Here is a 23,204-nt window from a genome sequence, read left to right as displayed (position 1 = left end):
TGCCTCAGCCTCCAGGTAGTTGGGATTACAGGTACCACCCTCAGCCTGGTGCTAGAGTTCTGCTTTTATAGCCTTGGTGTTTTTGTTTTTGTTGAGACAGGAGCTTATGTAGCTCAGGCTGGCATCAAAGTTGCACGCACAGTTCACACCCTGCCTGAAGCAATGCTGTTGTTTAGGCTTAGGGCTGTTGGTCTGTCTCCCACAACACTGCAGTTTTGCCTACCTGAAGTTTCCATTAATGTATCTGAAAAATTCCTAATGACTTTCCTTTTGTTCTTATAACTGGAAATTCACAAAACTGTTTCCACATTGGAACACTTTGATTGTTGTAGTTTTTTCGAGACAGGGTTTCTCTGTGCAACCTTGGCTGTCCTGGAACACACAGAGATCCTACAGATCATAGGCATGCACCACCGAGCCTGATTGTGTTGGTTTTAAATAAAAAGCGGTGCTAGTTACCCTTCAAGAAAGGTCATGAGCTATGACAAAGCCTAGTATCAGAGCTTTATCAGGAGGAAGTGGGGGGGGGTACAGAAGAGAGCGTGGTCAGGCCTGGGGCAGAGACAAGAGCAGGAGAGAGAGAGTTGCGGGCACGGAGAGGAAAGAACAGAAGAGAGGGGAGGAGTCTGGTCCGGCTTTTTAAGGATTCCCCTACACATGTGCAGGTGGGCTTATGGAGCTACACCACACATGCGCTGATTGCGTGACTGCGCTGCGTTCATTTGCGGTCCTATAGCGGAAGTGCAGAGTCCTAACAGACCGGATCTTTTTTTTTTTTTTTTTTCAAATTTTTGATGATTCCTTTTCATTATTTATGCGCATTGGTGTTTTTGTTGCACGTATGTCTGTGTGAGGGTGTCAGATTCCCTGCATCTGCAGTTACAGACAGTTGTGAACTGCCATGTGGGTGCTGGGAATTGGACCAGGGTCCTCTGGAAGAGCAGCTAATGCTTTTAACCTCTGAGCCATCTCTCTAGCCTCTAGAACATGTTTTTGTTCTTCTTTTATTTATTTATTTTTGTTGTTGTTGTCGTTTTTGTTTTTCGAGACAGGGTTTCTCTGTGTAGTTTTGGTGCCTGTCCTGGATCTCCCTCCCCCTGTAGACCAGTCTGGCCTTGAACTCACAGAGATCTGCCTGGCTCTGCCTCCCAAGTGCTAGGATTAAAGGCATGAGCCACCACCACCCGGCTGAACATGTTTTTTAAAAAGCAATCTATATCCATGTTTTGGGGCCATGATCACTCATAATCGGTTTAAGAATAAACTTTCTCCATTGCCCTTCATAGTGGGTGCTATGATTTATGCTGACAAAGCTGTGAGCTGATCTCAGGACTTTCCTTTGTGTCTTCTTCCTGACTCATTGAGATTAGTTTTCAGCCTGCCCCCACTTTTCTATTTTCATTTAGCATTACTATGTATTTGGAGTAGAGAGGAAATGTTTATAGGTGTAATCTACTGTGCAAATGGAAATCTTTTCCTTTCATCTGAGCCCTAATATTGGAAAGCCTTTAAAAATCTCTTCCTGCCTTAAAAACACAGCAAATCTGAATTAATAAGCATTTCTGAGCTGATAAAAATTAAAATGGCATCTCTAAATTTTAATTCTTACTAAAAATATGGTATATCATAGAATTTTAAATGACACAGACGGTAAGAAGTACCATTATTTCACATACCATTAAAATGCTGCCAACTGATTAACAAAATACATTTTAAAATCACACCCCTTCTGAAATACATCTTGAGTTCAAAGATACTGATATGTGGGAAATGTATATTTAGAGCACATAAATTTTAGACAGCTATGCTGGCTTAGAAGATCAAAAAGTTGAATTAAATGTGTACTAATCCCAGGATATTCCAAAAATCCAAAGAAAATATTTGGTCTAGAACAGTGCCAAATATAGGTTTCCATTGTTGTTTGTGAATAAAGACTTTGCATGTGTATTGGACAGTTATTATGAGATAGATGGAATTGTTCAAGAAAATGTGTTTTAAAAATGTTTCCCAGAGATTATGTACAGGCCCTTCATAGCTTATATTCTAGTGAAAGAGATACACGTAACATCTCCGACAATAAGAAAGGCCTGAAGGTATAGATTTAGGAATCGGCTAACAATAATAGAAAGATAACAATTGAAATTGGGGGGATAATGACATCAAACAGGCTTGCAACATAGAGAGATAAAGGCAGATCTCTAAAACTCGGAGAGAGAGATAAAGGAGTACCTATATTAGATGGGAAGAAGAGGAGGATCCAGTGAGGAAAATCAAGATGTGGTTAGAGAGATAAGAGGAGAAATTGGAGAGCAATTTGTCATTGAGGCCAGAGGCAGAGATGATTTTACGGAGAAAGGAGTGATCAACAATGTCAAATTGCTGAGAGATGGGCCAAGATGAGGACTGAAGATGTCATCAGATTTGGCAGTTAGGAGGTCATCAGTGACTTCCAATAAAGTAATTCCAGGAAAACGACTGGAGCAAATTCAGATTGTAGTGAGTTGATGAGTAATTGCAGGGAGGGTTTATCTAGAAAAAGTTTCTAAGGAAGGATAGGAAGAGGCAAAGAAAATCAAGGAAGGGCAAAACGGAATCAATAGAATAGGGACCTCAGTGCATGCAAACAAGGTAAAGGACTGGCTGCATTCAGGCAGCAGGAGGAAGGCAGGCTGGGGAGGCAGGTGGGAGCAGGTCTGTGGACGCCAAGCAGAAAGGAGCAAAGGACATGCAATCAAGCAATCTTTGCTTCAATTTCTATCTCCCACGTCACTGAGTGAATTTAGGTGTGCTACTTAACCTCTGCCATCCAGTGTTAAAAAAGAATCCTCAGAAGACAGCCACTCCAAAAATGCCCCTACAGTAAACATGATGCATTTCTAAGAGGTTTTCTTATGATTGTAATGTAGGCTGATGACATAAGTCCAAAGAGCAATTCTAGGAAAGAATCTTACAAGGGGACAAAATGATGAATTTCAAGTTCATGGCTTTCTGACAGTTTGGCTTTTAAGAGTATCCAGAGGTGAAATAGCAAATGGATTTCATGTTGCATGCCAATGCTGATGAGATGCCAATGGCTGCCTGAAGCACTAGTCAGAAAGAATTGTGTTTGAGCAAGAGTCTAAACTCAGTTTAAGAAAGGGGTTATGGATTAAAGTGGGCCAGAGGCTTGGAAAAGATAGTAGCAAGAACAGTATTGTATATTTGCTGACCCTGAACTAGAGGGGAAAATAGCTATGTATCTATCAGACAGTTCTCCATAAATGTTATTGAGCTTTTTGATGAGTATTGAATTGTAAAGATCTCAGTGCACATTCTTTGAGAAGTAGAAATAGTCTACATTGTACATTAAGGGTAGAACATAAATTCTATCAGTCAGCTACAGGCAGTAGGCTTGCCATACTTTTATGAATGTTAAGACATGTGACCAAGATATATTCATTGAGTGAAGGCCTCTTCACAGCTGAATGAGGAGATCCCCTGAAATGTTTGAAACATTCAAGGCTGGATCAGGATCTTTCTTAGAATATCTTCTGAACACACTGTAAACAATGGAAAAGGGAAGATGAAGACCCTAACGCTTCATAGATAATAGTCTTGAATAATCTGGACACCTCCAGAGCATCTGCATTTCAAGCATGTAACAGCCTAGTGGAGTCTTCCAAGGCAGTAAATCCCATACATGTTTATTAAGTAGTATTACCATGTTAGCAAATAAAATCTCATCGGTGCGCCAATACAGGTAAAGCAAAGCCATTCTGGTAAAGAGTTCTTGCTTTGTTTTAAATCTGACCTTAAGCTAACCCTGAGGGTGTCACAGAGCACAGTTTGTAAACTCTGCCATAGTTAACAAATGCACCCATAGACCATTAGGCAAATTACTTTGCTCTGTTAGAATGTGAATCTTTATGAACAGGTGAAATGTTTATTAAAATGACCATTTTAACTTAGTTACTCAAACGTATCGTTAAAAGGTATCTCCAAAAGTCTTCATTCCTCAGTTCAAGTACCTGTGGCAGCATGGAGAGCTAAGGTCACCTTAAGGAAGGCAGTGCCACTCTTCGTCTCAAGATTCCTCTGCCTGTAGAGACAAGACCTAACTTGCTTAGTCCTAACAGCATGTTGTGCTGTGAGAAAAACCGCACTTCATGGACCAAGAATGATGAAGGAATTTTGGTCCTCATATATGTATTTTAGGAAGCAGAATATATTTGCTTCATTTAAGAAAGGCCGCAAAATCTCATTCAATAATTTCTTATAAGTCAATACATGAAATTTAGTGACGTAACCATACCTATTCACAAATCAGGACATAATTTCTTAATATATTTTCTCCCACACACTGAAATACATAGACCTCAAAGACATGGCCTGATTCACAGCAGATGGCATAAAAGAATAGTTAAGATGGCTCCTTGCCTATGCTTGAATTTCAGTTGCATCACTCAAGAGTGGTGTGACACTGGACAATCTTTATGTGTCAATTCCTCTATCCTGAAAAATTGAGATAATAGGGTTCATACCTTCAGATTAAAAAAAAGTTGATACCTGTAAGTTTGCTGAACTCAAAATACTATCTTATTTTCTTATACTTAGCAACTAGTAAAGATAAATGTTAGAACGTAGGTATTAATACATTTTTAAATGACTTCAAAAGTTTAAAAAAACCATACAATTTTATTTGCTTTTTAAAAATTCAATAAACATTTATGAGCATCTACTAAACCCAAGAGTTATGCTAGGCACTGGGGACCCAGACACAAACATAAATACAACCATTATGGAAAAGATTGATACAGACTATTTAAAACTTTTCTTCCCCTCACAAAATTCTTCTTCTTTAATTCTTCCCACAAAACTTCCTTTTATGGAAATGAACCGGTGCAGAATGAATACCACATACACTAGTTTCAATGACTTGATGAAGGTCATACGCATTTACTTCTTGAACCAAAGGACAAACTATGATTAAATAGGAAGAAAATAGGTTAGTGGTAATGACTTCAAACTTGTGCCCACCAGAAGCAGTGCTATTTATTTACTTAACCTTAAATTCTATTCCGAGACTTCCATAGTAACAGGGGTGAATATAATTTGTGCCGTATTTCCAAAGATTAATTGTAACAAGATTAAAATTTGCATTTCCTTTACTGTGTTGGTTTGTGTATTTTAAAATAATTATAGGGTGGTCCAGTTATTTGGTTTAAGCAGTCATGTGCACACCCTAAGGCTTAATTACCACGAATAAATCAATCTCACCCCAAATCACTGGCTGTAACTGACAATAGCTTTAACTGTACTTGTGCAGTGTAAGAAATTCCGCAAGCAAGTTCAGACTTACAATTAAAACTTTAGCCGTTAAAATAATTGCTTTCAGGCAGGGATCTGTTTTTCGTTTGTTTGTTTGTTTTGGGGAGAAACTGCAATTTTACCTAGTTGAAACTTTAATAGTATCTCTCTTAAGGAGATACTTTTTTTTAACTTCGCTTACCACGAACTTTTGTTTTTATCCTGGAAAAAAAATTAGGAAAATCGTGGGACTTGTTAAGAATTAGTAAAATAGATTTGGGTCTTCATCTAGGAGAATCTTTAGCAGTAAAGAGAAATCTCGCTCATATGTTGGCTAATTACCAAGGAAGACCCAAGTGGAAACTTTTCCCCACTATCCTATTTCCTGAGCTACACAGCAAGGCAATTCACGGTGGCGCTACTGCCAACTTCCACCTTTTTAATCAGGTCGGTTTACAAGAAGCCTTTAAAAGGTGCTCCCAAAACAAAGTCCTTGCGCAGATGGAGTCTGTTTGTTTCGCCCGGGCGGGCGGACGCGCAAGGGCGTCCGGCCCGAAGGGAAGGGAATTCGGGACACCAGCGTCGGCAGCAAGTGGAGCCCCAGCGGCACCCGGCTAATTAGAGCCGCCGGGGGGACACGCCCCGCGCCGGCCGGGGTCGAATCTGCAGCCCCGGCGGAGTCGCGGGGCGGAGATTAGCGCCGATTCAAATTTCAAGCGGGAGGTCCGCGCGTGGCCCAGCAGGTGCCGCGTGCCCGCTGCCCGCCGAGGGCGTTTCCGCCCCCACCTGCCCACAGGCCCGGAAACTGCCGCGGAGGGGAGCGGCCCCCTCCGAGGTCCGAGCCAACTGCGAGGGAAGCCGTAAGGGAAGTGCGGAGCGCCGGGGCGCGGCCGCGGGGCGCTCCCGTCACTCTCCGTGGGCGTCCTCGCTGTGAGCCGCCGTGCACGCTGTCCTCTTCCAATCCCGCCGCGGAGATCCCGAACTAATCCGGGAGGGGACTCACGCGGAAGACGGGAGCCCTCTCGGAAGACACACACAAGCACTTGACACGCTCCACTTAGAGGCGAAGCGACACTCCATGGGGGGGAAGGCGGGGGGGGGGGGGGGGAGATAAGCGCATGCGCCTCCCTGGTCTCAGGCGCGTGGAGCAAACTGCGCATGCGCCCAGCCGAGGCGGAAAAAAATAAAAAGCTCCTGAAGGGAAAAGGCATGACTGGCAGGTTGGGGGCACATTAGCGGCCGAGGGGAGGGGGGGGGCGGGGGGAAGGCCTTGCCGCCTGGACGCGCGTGCGCACAGCGCGCGCCGTGGGTGGAGCTCTTCCAAGGGGGCCGGCAGCGAGCCGCGCCGGCCTCGGGCGCCCCCTGGCGCGCGCCTAGGGAGAGGAAGGAACGGGAGGAGGGTGCAAAGAGGAGGGAGGAGGCGGTCAGGGCGGGAGGGGGAGGGGAGCGGGAGCGAGGGAGGGTTTATCGACCGGGCGATTTTGGTTAAAATATTCAAAATGGCGGACGGAGGAGCAGCGAGTCAAGATGAGAGTTCATCCGCGGCGGCAGCAGCAGCAGGTAATCATTACAGCATTTTACATATTCATATTCATACTCAACCTCGGCTCCCGCTGGCCCCCCCCCCGCGACTTAGCATAATTTATTAGTACTCAGGATTATTATAATTAACGGCGAGGAGATGGGGGGCCGGGGAACACAGCCCCCTCCGGGCGCCGAGCGGAGGGGGAAAAGGAGCTCGGAGCGGCCGGGCGGAGGGGGAAGAAGACCCGGGGCAAAGGGGGCTGGAAGCCACCGCACTCCTCCTGCCCCCGGCCCACCCCGCCGCCGCCGCCGCCGCGCCGGCCCGCCCGCCCGCCGGCACCGGCCCTCCTCCTCCTCCTCCTCCTCCTCCTCCTCCGCCGCCGCCGTCCGCCGTCGCCGCCTCCTCCTCCTCCTCGCACGGTGCCCCGAATCCGAGCGGGTCCGCGGCGGGCGGCGGGGCCGGGACACCGGGAGAGGACAATAAAGACATTTTACATATTCATAGCTGCTGGGCTGGCGGGGCGCGGCGGGGCGCGGGCGGGAGACCTGGACGGGCGGGCTTGGGGGGGGCGTGGAGGGGCCAGAGGTGGCGGCGAGCACAATGCCGGTGGGCGGCGAGGCCGGAGCGGACCCCGGTGGCCGGACACCCGCGCGGCGCCCCCAGGGTTGGAGGGGCCGGCGCGGGCTCGGGCTGGGGGGGGGGGGGCGGACGCCGCTTGCCGCGGGGAGCGCCCGGGGGTGGCACCTTGCCCGCGACCGCGCGGGGGTCCGTGTGGGGCCGAGCTCGGGGGGTCACGGCCCCGGCCCCTCGGCCGCGCCCTGCTCCTGCCCCGGGCGGCGGCCTGACCCCAGCGGGTCCGTGGCTGTGGTTAGGGGCTGCGTGGCATGGGGCCCCGCGAGGTGGCCTTCGGGCTGGGAGCCCGCTCTGGGGTCCTCCGGTCCCTTAGGGGGCTGGGCTGGGTGGGAGGAGCCCTCGGGGAAGTTCCCCTCCATGGAAATGGCTTTCGGTCGGTCCGTGTGTCCCGGCTCCGCACCCAGAGGTCCCCGCGTGTCTGGCCAAGTCCCCGCTGCCGTGGGGTCGCGGGACAGTTGGGTTGGAGGTGCTAGCGGGGTTTGGTCGCCCATCCGCGCACGCCCCCGCCCCCCCCCCCCACGCGCCGGTGGCCCCGGGGGCCCTCTGATTCCGAGGCCCGGGAGCTCCCCGAGACCACCCGAGAACTCGACCGTAAAGGATTGCCCTCCTGCCCTCGAAAGGGCTGTCCTGACAAGTTGATCATATTCTAGATTTCTCCCGTCCTGCGGGGAGCGAGGGGGTGGTGGCTAGACACGGAGATCCCCTCCCTGCCTGTGTGTGGTGGTGCTTTCTGGCTGCGTGTTGGGTCCTCTACTTGCTTCTCATTTGAATAATGTCTAATTCAGGGAGGTTTATATTCTTGAAATGGCCGCCTGGCTTTCCCCGCCTCTCATGTTTAGTAATTCAGACCTTTAATAACAGCCACTCACAGCCCAACGCCGTGTTTATATTTTACATTCGCCCCATGTGCTTTTGTGGTTCGATATGATTCTTTTTTTTTTTTTTTCTCCTCCTTCTTGGCAATCCACAAGGCTCAGAGATCAAACCCCAGTCTGTGCTAGGAAGACAAGGAGAAAACTAGGCCTGGACAGCCCCAGTAGTTGCCTAGGCCTTGTTCTCTGCTGCTTGATTTATTTACTAATAACCAAAATGACTCCCCCACCAACTGCCACTTGAGTCCCCTCCTCCGCGGGCAGAACACATCCTCTTGGGGCCTTCCAGCATAAAAACAGCTCGAGCTGAGCATCAGCTCTGTGGTGGCTTGTTTTCTCCCAAAAGGAGTTTCTCTTACAGTTTGTAGTAACGTGGACCTTATTTCCAATTTGCAGAGGCTTATGAGAGCTACTGGTTTAGTACAAATAGAGGACTTGCCTGTGAAGATAGTCTCCCTCTCCCCAAATTAAACTCATTCAGGCTTTGTAAAGATTTGTAGTATCTGTAAAGCCGGTAGATTTTTCCTTCCAGGAGCTGAGGAGTAGCTGGGTCCTTTAGAAAGTCGGGTTGACTACACTTGGGTGGTTTCTCAGCCGTGCTGCTTTTCCAGTTTCTGCACGGACTCCAAGTGTGCTATCACGGACACAGACCTGCTTGTTTTAATTGTAGCAGTACTGAAAACAGAAAGAGAGTTATGTTTTCTTTGAGTGCTGGTGTCGTGGTTAAATGAGTGAAAATAGAAGATAAACACAGGCATTGTGTCTACCCTGATCGTGCAGCTCACTCAGCATGCCCACCCCTTGCTTTAAGGTGTCATAATTGATTTTGTTTTATCTAGACTTAGTACAATTGGCCTGTGAAAACCAATTAACTTTTACTGTGGAGAGAAAACAATAATTTTGATTTCTGGTTTGTCCTGTAAGAGTTTTGTTTTTAAAAGGTATTGCTTTCTAGGGAAGTGTGTGAGGAGTCGTGTTGAATGTGTTAAGCCACTATGGTGAATATATGAAGGCATACTAGGCTCCAGTTTAATTTGTAACAAAATGTCAGCTTTAGGGGACTCACTGCAAACGAGCTGAAAATAACTGGGTCTCACCATTTTTCCCTCCTTCACATCCAGTAGGCAGGCCCGAATGATGGGGGGGGGGAGTGCTTTCCTGAGAATGCTCAGGTGAATGACCACTTCAGAGAGCTGAAGCCTGAGGTTGGATGGACAAAACAGTAATATGATTTCATGCCTTAAATAGCATATGTTTTTTTGCACCCAGTTCCCAAGATGTGGTCAGACTGATGATGTCATTGGACAGAGGACAAGGTGCAGTTAATGTGATTTATTGTCCTGAGGTGAAGTATTGCAATGGAGCCTTCTCATAGGGAGGCCATTTATCTCGGGACGGTCTCCTTTATAGCTGCAGTTTAACCACTGATGGGGCTGTAGGTATTTTATCCAAAATGATAAAGTGCACATTGCATTTTACACACAAAGCTCACGGTTACAGTTTTTGTTATACAGAAAAGGGTGAGGTTTGTGAACTGGCCTTTTATTTCTGTTGGCTGTCCTTGCTATAGTAAAAAATGTATTTCTTCCTATTTTCAGATGGAGACTATAGACTTCAAATAAGAATACTTGTAGAAGTGATACATATACTTGGTTATTTTATGTTTTTGTTTGTTTGTTTAGTTGTTCTTTGTAATCTTTATCTTACAAGATTACTCCTTAATCACAGTATGGCCCAGGCCTGTGGAATGACCATTGGCTTTGGAGCCTGTTATACTGACTCAAACTGAGTTGGGAAATGAGGGTACTATATTCTTTTATGTTAAAATTATAGTATTTAAAATAAGGGGAAACACTTAAGGGAAAGCTTGTGCTTTGAAGTAGCTTTAAAAAGACTCGAGAGTTCTTTTTGGATCTGTCTGTACACGTTTGAACATTTTATTTTGAATGGTATTTAAAAATCCTGTTTCAAAGTAGTGATTTCTATATATAGTTTTGAGATATTACTTGATTTTCTTAAGCAGTTCTTACATTTGTTAATGGTAAAGTTTTGGGGGTATGTGATTAGGAAGGCTGTTCTCCTCTTGACACCGATTGTGAGGTAGGCTTAGTATAGTATTTAGGTTACTTTGGAGCCCTAAGAAGCCTCTAACCTGCCTGTCTCCTTTGTGGTTGTCAGGCAACTTCCCAAAAAAGTTTCTAGAAAATCTGTTGCCACTTTCTTAATTTGCCCCACCTATTAATTATAATGGAACTTTTAAATTAAGGTCTCTGACGTGACAGCTGACCGAATAAATGTTTTTCTTTTCTGAAGGACTTTCGCTTCCAAGTCTTTACTGTAAAAGTAACTTTTAACTTCTCTCCTCCAATTTACTTTTGATTTCTTTTCATTTTGGCATGTCCAAAAAAAAAAATGCCTTTAGTAAAGGAAAACACAAACAGTGGCTATTATTCAATTGTAATGGTGTAATGTTTTGTCATATTTTAAATCTATTATTCTCTACATCAGTAGGTTCTATATAGCCAAGGAAACAAAATTTGTTTCATTGTTGCCCTAGGTTGAACTAATTGTTAGTATGTCATTCACCTGATCAGTGGATTTTGAAATAAGTTTAGGACTTAAAATGATAAACTGCCTTTACCAGGTTACTAAAGATATGTGATAGAACCCTGAATATCACAGGCAAGTGCTCTAAAATGACAGAACTGGGAATACTTTAAGTGTTCTTCATTTATAAATGAAATATTTGAATTGTTTCTTGAATCTGTATTGCTTTATCTTGACGAATGTAAATGTGTGGGCTTAAATTCAGACTGTTTTCCTTTGTATTGAGAAGACTGTGGCATTGTGTAGTGACAATTGCTTTTATTTTTTTTTAGTGCTGAAAACCATAGCCTAATCTTTTTATTGTAGTCTTATTTTCAGTGCTACTAAAGATAATGATACAGGACTACCATCTCTTTGCTTTTTAACATCAGTATTGGTTCAGTAACACGATTTTGGTGAATAGTAATTATGTATTTTTCCTAATGGAAGTGATTTCATTTGGAATCATTCAAGTAATTTTCATTTAGAAACTAGAACAAGTCACAGATAAAACATCCAGTTTTGGTCACCCATGCTCTCCTAAGAGCTAACATGTCTGAGTGAACGTATTATTTATTTTGTCATAGAAATCCAACTTTAGGCATTAGAGTAAAAGTTTTGATTTGGCTCAGTGACATAAAGCCCTTATTTTAATTTCTGTATTCTTCCTGAATGAATTTCTGCCCCTTGGTGATTTTGCTGTTTTGATTTTTGAGGTTGGGATTTGTTATATAGTCCATGCTGGCCTTAAACTCACCCACTTAAATGCTCCAGCCTCCGGTGAGGTGACTTCACCCTCCTTTTGTAAGAAACCTCTTTGGACCAGTATTTGAAATTGTTTTTTCACATCATACCATCTAAGTAGGTCTTTTTGAGTGGTTAAAAGAGGTAATAATTACAGTTCACAGAGAATAGCAGTTTCTTTATGCATCTTTCAAAAAGCATATTAGTGACATCTTTATTTTGTGAATGAGGACAGTTGAGCAGATTTTAAAAAACCGGTTTGATTTTGCACTTGCATACTCCTGTGCTAACCTGACAGTGAGTTCTTGGTAGAAACTCTTGCAGTCGTTACATCAGTGCCAGTGAGAGTAGGTCAGGTGGAGGAGCCCTGCCGGACTAACTCCTCATTCACAGTGTGTGGAGAATTTCAAGTATGAGGACTGTTTGGAGTCAGAACCTTTGACGTGAAGAAACTTGTTGCATGCCATGCATGCTGTTTACAGAGCTTCATGTGTCTTTACTATCAGTTGTTAACTTACTGAGCATTGATTGATAGGATGTCTTTCTATACTCAGTGACTAATATAACTAATTTTACTTCTTTTTTAATAATGTCCCTCTTCTGAAGTGTTCATTGTTGTGTAAATTTTATGAAACTAGTAATTGAGCAAAAGAAAATTCAACACATTTCTAGATTTAGAAAATTCTCCTTTGAAATGCTATCTAGAAAACTGGATATTTAGAGGCTTCATTATATTAATTTTTTAAAGAAGTTAAAAAGCACAAAACTAAGCTCTGTGAGTGCTTGTCGTAGCTTTGCTTAGATGATAATATTGAAAGAATGTTATAATAAGTATAATTTAATTTGCCACATGATTAATAATTCTTTGTGACTTCATTGGTTTTTATGTTAGAATCATAGAAATAGTTGATGAAATTAAATCAGTACAATAATAAATATTAGATTCTTTTTCTCTTTGTGAGCTTTCAGTTTGCATTAGAAAGTGTTAACAGAAATGACTAGGAAATAAACATTCTGTGCATGTTATAATACTTGTGTTTTAATACGTCCCCTTAAGTAGTGGAGTACTTACAGTCGCTTTAAGGGAAAAATACTTTAAAAAGACTAATTTAGGTGTTTCCTTGGTTTTGTGCACTTAATGGTTTGGCTAATGAGAAAATGCTTTTACTGATTTATACTACAGCAAGATATTATAATGAATCTTTAAACATTATTAACATTTCTCAGCTTATAAAAATATATCTGCTGTGTACCTGATCTTATTCCATTCTTTCTGTGGACAACAAGGAAGTAAATAATGTTATAGTAGGGTTGGTATGCTTACTTAAGTAGGGAAAATTTAAAACAATGTATATAATTACATATTAAAATAGGCAACATATTTATCATGAAGATCAGGAAGAAATCAGGGTGTGTCCAAGTTTGAATTAATCAAAACATCCTAGAATGTTATAGCTGGAAGGTAATTTAGATGTAATCTGTTCCAAAGCTTTTACTTCCCTGTGAGAAACTATGCCTCAGTTTTTAGTGACTGTTGAATATCAGGACTTGGGGAGACAGCTCAACTAGTAAGATGTTTGATCCCTAATTCCAGCACTGGGTGGGTTTGGGGTAGAGGTGGGGGATTTCTGAAACCTATTATTCAGGGGATGGGTGAATTCCGGGACAGTGAGAGACCTTGTCTCAAAAAATAAAGAGAGCCACTTCCAAAGGCAGTTCGTGTTGATCTCTGTCCTCTATGTACACATATGCACAAGTAACACCACACATGTGTAAGGGAACATGTAAGAACATAGATTTCTGACTTTCTTTTTCTTTTGGTGCTGGAGATCTGAGCAGGGCTCACTGCATGCTGATTTTGTTTACCACTGAGCTAGCTGTGCGGTGTTGTCCTCCTACCCTTGACTTTGGGCATTGTAACCCCCCCCCCCCCCCCATTGCAGTCAGCCAGAGGAGACTTCATGTGGATGAGACTTTTCTTTTTCTCCTTGAAGATAGAGTCTCACTGTGTAACCTTAGACTGGCTGGGACTCCAGTGTAGCCCAGGCTGATCTTGAGTTCTGTCTGAATCCTCCTGTCTTGTTTTTTCTGAGTGTTGGCATTATGAAGTCTGTGAAAGAATTTAGAGGAATGGGATGGCAAGGAAGGAAGGAAGGAAGGAAGGAAGGAAGGAAGGAAGGAAGGAAGGCCGGCCGTTGCAGAGAAACTCATATTCAGTGTTGTGCTGGTTTAGGTGAGGACCCTAAAGAAGGCATTTGTCTTCTGCTGGGAAGCTGTTGGAGGATTGACTAAAGACTGACTATGACTAACATGATGGGACACAGGGTGATTAGAAATGGGAGTAGAATGGATTCATAGAAACAAATATACAGAAATTGAGGTGTTTCATTGCTTTAATTGCAGTCAAGAGGCTTACATAGTAAAGCAATTACCTGCCCTCTGAGGCTTTCAGTCTAGTTCAGTGGGTCTCAACATGTGGGGCTCGACCTCTTTGTGTCGAACTACCCTCTCACAACAGGGCTCCCATACTATAACCTGTGTATCAGGTGCTTACACTACAGTTCATAACAGTAGCAAAATTGCAGTTATGAAGTAGCAACTGAGCGAGGGGAAAATTCTGGGAAGTGGAAGGCTGAGTCAGAGAGATGCTGCCAGCCGCCGCCATGACAAGCGAGTCGTAAGGTACTGGTAAGCCACGAGCCACGTGGCAACTTATAGACTAATAGAAATGGGTTAATTTAAGATATAAGAACAGCTAGCAAGAAGCCTGAGCCATTAGGCCAAACAGTTGAAATAATATAAGTGTCTATGTGTTTATTTTATAAGTGGGCTGTCGGACTGCTGGGGCTTGGCGGGACCGGAGAAAAAACTCCAACAACAAGCAACAAAATAACTTTATGGTTGAGGGTCACCACAACATGATGAACTCTATTAAAGGGTCTCAGCGTTAGGAAGATTGAGAACCACATGTAACAGCACAAGTTAGACATGATGATGTGAAGTCCAGTTGTATGACCCAGAAGATAGACCTTTAGACGAGATTCTGGCCCTGTCTTTAAGAGGAAATTTTACCTCTGACCAGTGAGTTCACTTTGAGTCTTATGGATATAGATTGTATAATTGACTTAGCTTTCTTTCTAAATCAAATACAATGTTCATGCCAAATTAGTAGCCTGAAGGGAAGCAAATGCATGGTCAGTTATGGTGTACATTTTTCATTTTACGTCCTAGTATTTGTTTTGTGTTTCTTTTATTACTTCCATCTTTAAAGTTTCATTGTTTTGTGTTTTATGTGGGCTACTTCCTCTTAAAGGCAGGAATAAATAGAATTACCATAATCATGACATAATGGTAATGTCTGTATTTTTATAGTGCCTTAATTTTTATAGCAGCAGCCTCATTCTCATTACCTTAGTTAGCCTTACTGGCAAGTGTTATTATACCCATTTTATAGTTGAGTAAAATAAAGGCCAGATTAAGTGACTTTCCCAAGGTCCATGTGCTTTAATAAGCACTGTTTTGAAGACTAGGAAGGCATTAAGCCAGGGTTGGAGCTTTATCAATAGGAGCTTCGAATTCATGTGAATACCTTGCTTTGGTTCAAGAGTTTGAATTTATTTTATTTACTAGGCAGCAAGGAGTCAGTTTTTAGTTGTTTTGGACAGTACCCTTACTTTAAAATGTTTAGCAGCTAGAGTCAAAGGGTGAAATATCAAGATTTTGAACATGGCTTACCTGAAGATTAGGATCATGAACAGATAGATGTAAGAAAGTTGGGAGAGGGAGCTATTTGGAAAATAAGGGAAGAATTCAGTTCATTTTTTTTTTTATGTGTATGTGTGCCTGCATGAATATATGTTCACCATGTGTGGTTATCAGCCCACCAGAGGCGAGACAAGGGTATCACGAATGTATCCCCAGCAATTGGAGTTGCAGGCATTTGTGTCTGTCGTGTGGATTGCAGGGAACAGAACCTCGGTACCTCTTCAAGAGCAGTTAGTGCTTTTAAACTGCAGAGTCATCTAAGAATTAAAATTTCAAACATTTTTGACACATTTTTGGGTAGATCTTATTTACGTTCTTTTTAAAAACTGAAAAAAATTTTAGTCAGTTAAATGGATGATAAACATAAATGTAAGGGGTGATGTCCATATATGCTGATGTGTATGTGGATTGAGCTTTGACATCTCATTTTGACTTTGCCACTGACATCTGTGGTTATTTCTGTCAACAAGAAGATGGTGATAATAACAGTGTTAGAGGTATTCTGTGGGGGAGGAACAGATTGATCGCAGAGGCATCTTTAAAGTACTGTAATAGTTTTTCTTAGAGGAGCACCAGAGTAAGATCTGCAGTTTTATTACTTGTGCTGTTGTAGAGAAGGGGTGGGGTTTGTGGCTGATGGATTCTGTGGGGTCTCTTATTGAAAGTTGTGCATTTCTGTGTATAGCCAGCCAGCCCCCTGGGAAAGAAGTGTGCTCTTTTTTTTTTTTGGTTTTTCGAGACAGTGTTTCCCTGTGTAGCTTTGCGGCTCTCCTGGAACTCACTTGCTAGCCCAGGCTGGCCTTGAACTCATAGAGATCCGCCTGGCTCTGCCTCCCGAGTGCTGGGATTAAAGGCGTGCGCCACCAATGCCCGGCGAAGTGTGCTCTTTTAGTACTCTGAAAACCTCTGCAGTGGAAGTGTTGCATTCTGTCTTCTAGTGGTACCCCTATCTGTACTTTATCTTCCACTACTTCCTTAGCAAGCTTCCAACAAGGAAGCACCACGCCCCCACACACCAATGGAGCATTCCTTTTAAGAAGTTTTGATTTTAGAAAAGTTGTCCCTGGGAGGAGGATGGCTATATTTTGTCTTTCCTCGTTCTTTCTCCCAATCCCCTACCCCAATTTCAGTTTGAGACGTGATTTTAAAGTAAACCTACTATTTTGTTTGGGCAGGCCAAAGTGTCTGGACTGTTGTTCTGAGACCTGTACAGCACTGTCCCTGCCTGGGAATTTTGTGGTATGTGGAGCATAGACAAAGGTTCTCGTAGTTGAGATGCCTGTGTTCCCTATCAGGGCCTCGTTGTGTAGTTTTAGGATGTCCCTTAATGGACTTTCAAAAGTTTTTCATAATTTAAATTAAGAGGAACTTCACACTTTATTTTTTTTTTAAATTCATTTTTATTTTTATGATGCTGAGGATCAAACCCAGTGTTACTTAAGGACTCTACCACTAAGCTGCATTCCCAGGCCAAATTTCACACTTTTAAAAGTCTCTGGTATTTTTATTTAAAAGTAACAATGAGGCTGTTCTGTTCTTCCTGTTGTCCACTAGGAGCAAGGAGGCTGGGCATCTTGACCTGACTTTCTACAGCCCTAGGTCTTTCTACAAGATTTTTAGAAGTCTTTAGGAGAAGGATCTAAAAACCTTCCCCTTTGTTGATATGAAGGATCTATGGCCTGCTTATCTTTAGGGGCCTATCTATTCATAGCTTGTCTCCATAAATAGCCTCTTTTTCAGTCTGAGCTTCTGCCCTAGTTTCAGGTCTGAATTTAGTACTTAATTTGTGTTCATTTAGCTAATTCAGCACTTCACTGTAGACAGTCTTATTTTCTTCCCTAATTGATTATATAAGTAAAATCTTGTCTCATAAGAACTTTGAAAGCAGGAACAGAGTAGGCAGTTAGCAAATAGTGCTTGTTTGATTAAATGGGTTGGGATAAGAGAAGGCCTACCCATCACCTGAGATTCTAACACAGTTGAAGTCTGAAAATCCCTATTTTATAAAACTTGACAGTGATTTGGTAGCATCAAACGATTACTTGTTGCATTTCAAAATTATTTATTGTTTAGAGTGTCTCAAAAGATGATTCTTAATTACCACACTACAGAGAATGGCTGAGGATGTAGCTCATCTTACCAGAATGTAAATGAACAGGGCCTAAGTTTAGCATGAATTGGTAGTACTCAGTGTGAATGTGAACAGGGTTATAGTTAACAAACCCTTCTGCCTCCATTTTATTCAGTAAACACAGAGCTACTTTCACTCTTTTCCTTGAGCTAGATAGAGGTAGAGTAATGCTAGTAGATCTCAAACCTCAAAGCTGACAGTGTTGGAGAATCATACAGTGACAGTGTTCATGGTGGTTCATTGATAAGTGTGGGGGATAGTGCTATAGAAACATAAGGTAGATGCCCTAATCTGGACAAGTGGATTAGGAAGGGCTTTCTGAGAAAGTAGTGTTTATGGTGAAGCATAAAGGATGAATGAATAGGTGATCAGTCCAAAGATTGGAAGTACAAGGTGCGATTGAAAATGTTCTAAGTGAAAAGAACATATACACATACACACAACTGAAAATAGCATTTTCAAGGAACTCAAGTTCAGTGTTGTTACTTGAGTTAAGCTGAAAAGTTGAACATGATATCTACCTACATTGTGAGTTTATTTTCATGATCTCAATACATTTTAGTGACTAAATCTGCAGTCAGGTTTTGTGGCAATTTCTCTACCTTCTGACACACATACACAAAAACGCATTGATTTCTCCAGCAGTGATCATATTTATAAAGTTTTTGTATCACTTACTGTACTGAATGCTTTGCACAGATTCTTATTAATCACAACGACTCTGTTGGAAGGAAATGTCACTCCTAGATTTCAGGTGACAAAACAGGGTTAATGAGACCGAGTGGCATGTCCCAATGTTAGATCTATTTGGTGGTGTCAGTAAGTAATTAGGAGCAATGTTATTCTCCTGGGCATTGACTTCTGCTTCAGGCTAGTTGAATGATGAGTTATAGCAAGAATTGGGGGCTTTCTGAGTTTCTGTTTGTAAAGTCTCCATATTTAACAACTGCATTTAATTCTCAGATCCAGATCCTGTGGTAGGAAAGAGTCAGTTGTGTGTTTTTATTTTTATTTTTGAGGACAGGGTCTTGACATATCACTGCCCTGGAACACAACTTTTAGTTATGTGTCTTTATCTCTGTCTTGCTGTTTGGAGAGATGAACACTTGATTACCAAACCTAATATTAATTTATCTTTCAGACATTTCCAGATGATGAATATAAAATAGTTGGAAGTTATTGGTATGCAAATTGCTGATACTAGTAATCCATAAATCTTTAGCATTTTTGAATTAAGAGTTAAATAGTAAATGATTGTGACGGCTCAGTCATAACTCTCATGAGGCTGAAACTGGAGGCTGGAGAGCTCAAGGCCAGTCTAATTTGTATAGTGAGGATTTATCTCCAAGATAAATGAGTAAATAAAACCAACTATAGGTGTTCACATCTGGATAATTTCAATGGAGGGATCTGTGTCTTGTGTGTCACGTATGATCTGGTTGGTGAGAAAGATGATTGGGACTTTCATAGTTACATATTATTTTAACATTTTAAAATGTTTCAATGGTTCTTAGATGGGTTGTAGTAGAAAATTTGTATGGAACAAATCCTGCTAAGAAAAAAACTACTTTAGTTTTATCACATTTCTTCTCCCTTATCAAGCTGTTACTAATCCAGGGGTGTCACTTTCACCTGAGGCAACATGACAGTTGGTCATTGTTTCTGGTGAGAAATAACTCTTTAAATGGCATTGGTCCCCAGTTGTATACACCCTACTCTCATTCTGCATTGCCTTGTTTATTTGGTGTGCTGTTTATCTCTGAAAAACTTTACAGATGGCACATAGTATTTGATTGTATCAAACAGTTTACCGGTCTCTTTTACTTGATTTATTTGAAGGTGCATTGCTGTAGTAAACATTTAATGTATAGTGTTTTGTCTTTTAGGACAAATTTTGGTGGGGATAATAACTTACAGCTTGAGTGCTTGCCTGTATGCGGCAAGGCCCTGGGTTTGATTCCTAGTACCACAAAATAACAAAAACAATGACAAAATTCTTAGAAATGGAACTTTAGGATTAGAGAATAGCTTGAAGACAAAATTATAACAAACTTAGTGTAAAGATCTAATTGGTTTTTATTCTCAGTTTCAGATTTGGGAAACATTTCATGTTTTAGGATGGAATGAGTCTTCAGTGAGCTGAGCAGAGACTTGGCTTTGTAGGCAGAAAAGGGCTAACGGAAGCAGAAGTGGGACAAAAAGTTACTTTCCTTTATGAGATTGAAATGAGATTTCCTTTTCTTTTTGGCTTAGCTAAATTACATCCCTTCTGATTAGAAAACTGCCTTGTTTCAAAGTTCAGTATGAAAAGTGACTCTTGGTATAAATGACTTCATTCTGATTTGGTCTGGTTTTCAGGGACTGGTCCCAAACAATGGCCTCTCATAATCTTTGTCTAATAGAATTACACACATTTAAAGATACTAGGGTCAGGCCTTAGAGGATGGTATCACTTTTTCTTTTCTTTTCTTTTTCTTTTTTTCTTTTTTTTTTTTTTTTAAAGACAAGAGTCTCATTTATGTAGTCCTGACCATCCTGGAACTAGCTGTGTTGACCAGGCTGACCTACATAGCGCACAGAACTCTGCCTGTGCCTGCCTCTGGAGTTCTGGGGTTAAAAGGCAAGCACCACCATGACCGACCCCGCAGTCCTGTTGGTAGTGACAATCTCTCCAGAGTCTATCTAGTACAATTAATTCTACTATTAGTCGTCTGGATTTTTTCTAGGGTGGTAGATGGGCATCTGAATGCTTTGGTTTTTGTGTTTTTGCTCTAAGTTGGGCATACTAAATTTTTATTTTTCTATGTATTTTCAAATGTAAAACAGACTTATTTTTTGTTATGTCACACCAGTTTTAGTCTTTTCAGTATACCTGTAGTTTATGACTGGAAAACCTGATCCATGGGGGATCCTTTCCCCTGGATCACCCAAAGCTAAGCTATTCCTGTATTTTGAAGCAGCAGCTTAGATTTGAGGACAGAGCTAAAGTCAATCTACTAGTGTGGTCAGATGACTTCCCTGCAAGTCATGGGTTGGCCCTTCATTTAGAGAGCATCTAGTTGCAGTGTCTGCGTGGGGATGGGTAAGCTGTGGTGCTGTGGTCTTGGAGAACCACACCTTCACAAAGAATAAGAGAGAAGAACTAGAGGGCACATGCGTACTTTTTTTTTTTTTTTTAACTCTACCTACTCTAAAATTTTATTCGGGGATTTAGGAGGAGGGAGAAAGGAATAGGAAGATAATGAAGTTTTGGCAATCTAATCCTACTTGTAGAATATCTAGAACTGACAGGCTTATTCTAAAATCTTTTCCATATTGACTAAACTGGAGTCTAACCTCTCAGCAAGCTTGGAATTCTCTGGAGCATAGGAAACATCAATTTAAGGATGAGAGTAGAAGGAAGGTGTTCAATTTATGGGTATTGGTGGCTCTTCAGTGAGTGGAATGTGTGAACTATGGTTGACATACAGCAGTAACAGCCTCAGTAAGTTCAGAAGTGGTGAGGAAAGATGATAATGACCCTGAGTGGGAGGGGTGTTGCAGGAAGAACATACTCTTGTATGTTGTAGATGTGAAGTACCTATCTAGACTGCCTGCTGGGTCGTCCTTTGAGAGGTCAGTAGACAGATTGTTTCATGAGTAGGTTCTTTTTCCCTGTTATTTGGTGGTGGTACAAGCTCAGAGACCGGTCCCATTTACAGTCTTGTTTCCTGGTGGTACCCCTTTGGCCATCTTTATCAGGTAGCTTTTGTGTTTTCTTTTCTAACATCTATAAGTTATTTGTACTTTTTTGAGTGAAATCTATGGAGTAGTGAATGTATGTAAGTATTGTGTGTAACATTAACCATACGGTGAGCTTGACTGAATTACTCTTTCATTTTGTACTGCTGGCCCACTAATTTCTATGAATAAATTATCTGGCTTATTCTTTGCTCTTTTCTTCTTCTTCTCCTGTCCCTAGCTGTCCTTTTTCCTGATTCTTTAAGTAGATGAGAGTTAACTGGTCTGGGAGTCTTTATATCTAAATGCTGTATTCTGAAATCCTCTCTGCTGACTTTTCAAATACTTTACCCCTAGTCCCTTAAATAAAAAAAACAAAAACATTGCTTATCTATTTATGTGTTCATTTTTGTCTTCCTCCTACAAATTTAAGGTTGTTTGTAGAAGTTTATAAGCTGTGTAGCAAGAAAGGCATAATAAAAACATAAACTAAAATACCTGGTATTAAACTAAATATTTACAAACAATAGGGCAGAGATACTTCTCTAGACTTCCTAGTGGATGATGTAGAAATGGAAACATAGTCAGTTTATGTTCTCTGGCGATATACTGTGTACCCTAATAAAATTTGCCTGAAGATCAGAGGACAGAACAAGCCACTAGATTAAACAAAGAGACCAGGCAATGGTGACTCACACCTTTAGTCCTAGCACTGGGGAGGCAGAGATCCCTCTGGATCCCTGAGTTCAAAGCCACTCTGGACTACATGAGATTAATCCAGTTTAAAAGAGAAACAGCCAGGCAGTGGTGGCACACACCTTTAGTTCCAGCACTTGGGATCACACCTTTAATCCTAGTACTAGGAAGGCTGAGATAGGAAGTGAAATGGCTGGGTGGAGAAAGGCATATAAATAAGGCGTGAGGAGACAGGAACTCAAGGCCCTTTTGACTGAGGACTCAGGCATTCAGAGTTGGCGAGGTAAGAAGTGGCTGTGGCTTGTCCTTTGTCTCTCTGGTCTTTCAGTATTTACCCCAGTATCTGGCTCTGAGTTTTTATTATAACACCATTTAGAATTCATGCAACAATGTACATAAAACTTGAAACAGTTTTGATTTTACAAGGAGCACAATTCCTGGCACTAAGCTAAGAGGAAATGACATAAGTAGGATCCCATATGATGACATAAGTAGTGGCCTCAACAGTAATGTTACAGTGGGTGCAGTAACAAGTTTCATACTTTCCACCTGTAGGTGAGACACATCATACTGGAGCACCTTTAAGAAAGACAGCTTTGTAGTGGGGAGGCTGGGTGAGAAATGTTTGAAACAGTCTTACTTAAAGAAGGAAAGGTTATTTAGTAATTAGGATGGAGATAGTACATGCCCTTTAGACATCTTGCACAAATATTTGTTTTGTTCACAGGAAGTGCAGCACTACTGGCATGGTATAGACCATCAAGGAGTGCTACCAGAATAAATACTGTTTGAAATTGTCCGTTAGTGTTTATCATTGAAGGTAGAAAGTTAAGGTGATTGTATTAATGACTCAGGTAGCATATCAAGGTTAATACTGTATTGGCAGGCTCATTGACAGGCCTGATTCTTAGAAACTCAATTTTTGTCAGCAAGGAATTGACTCTTGTTAGCAGTATACTTGCTAAAAAGAAACAGTGCATGTTTGTGTTCACCTATTAGCCTATTATGAGAAATGTGATTGTAAAGTCCCCTAGATTCTGAGCCATTGAGCAATACATTATTTTGCTTTAGAATAAGCCAAATTATAACCAGAGGAGTTCCTTAGAGATCATCTTAAAATTGATTACCCTCATGGTCAGAAGATACTTTTCAGTGTTGGCTAGAGCATATCTGTCCCCAACAGTGCTAGGTCCATTCTGAAAATGGTTCTTTGGCCTTCCCTTTGTTATTCTTAGTCAAATCAAAC

General features: G+C 41.8%; 1 protein-coding gene across 2 annotated transcripts in view; it reads left to right on the top strand.

The window, feature by feature from the left end:
• The first annotated feature begins 6,767 nt into the window (after positions 1–6,767).
• The window catches only part of Pou2f1 (POU class 2 homeobox 1), a 155,183-nt gene continuing 138,746 nt past the window's right edge, over positions 6,768–23,204 (top strand). The window contains exon 1 of one of the 2 annotated variants that reach the window (XM_052737481.1): positions 6,768–6,846. In XM_052737481.1, coding sequence (XP_052593441.1) covers positions 6,786–6,846 — 61 coding nt within the window. In that variant the 5' untranslated portion in view covers positions 6,768–6,785. The remainder of the gene's footprint in view (positions 6,847–23,204) is intronic. The other variant, XM_052737483.1, reaches the window with a different exon arrangement.

The sequence above is a fragment of the Peromyscus californicus genome, unplaced genomic scaffold (genome assembly GCF_007827085.1).
Source record: "Peromyscus californicus insignis strain IS unplaced genomic scaffold, ASM782708v3 Scaffold_14__1_contigs__length_90479793_seg_2, whole genome shotgun sequence".
In the NCBI taxonomy this organism is placed as follows: domain Eukaryota; kingdom Metazoa; phylum Chordata; class Mammalia; order Rodentia; family Cricetidae; genus Peromyscus; species Peromyscus californicus.
The sequence above is the reverse complement of the archived record's forward strand: the minus strand, read 5'-3'. Positions and strand labels throughout refer to the sequence as shown.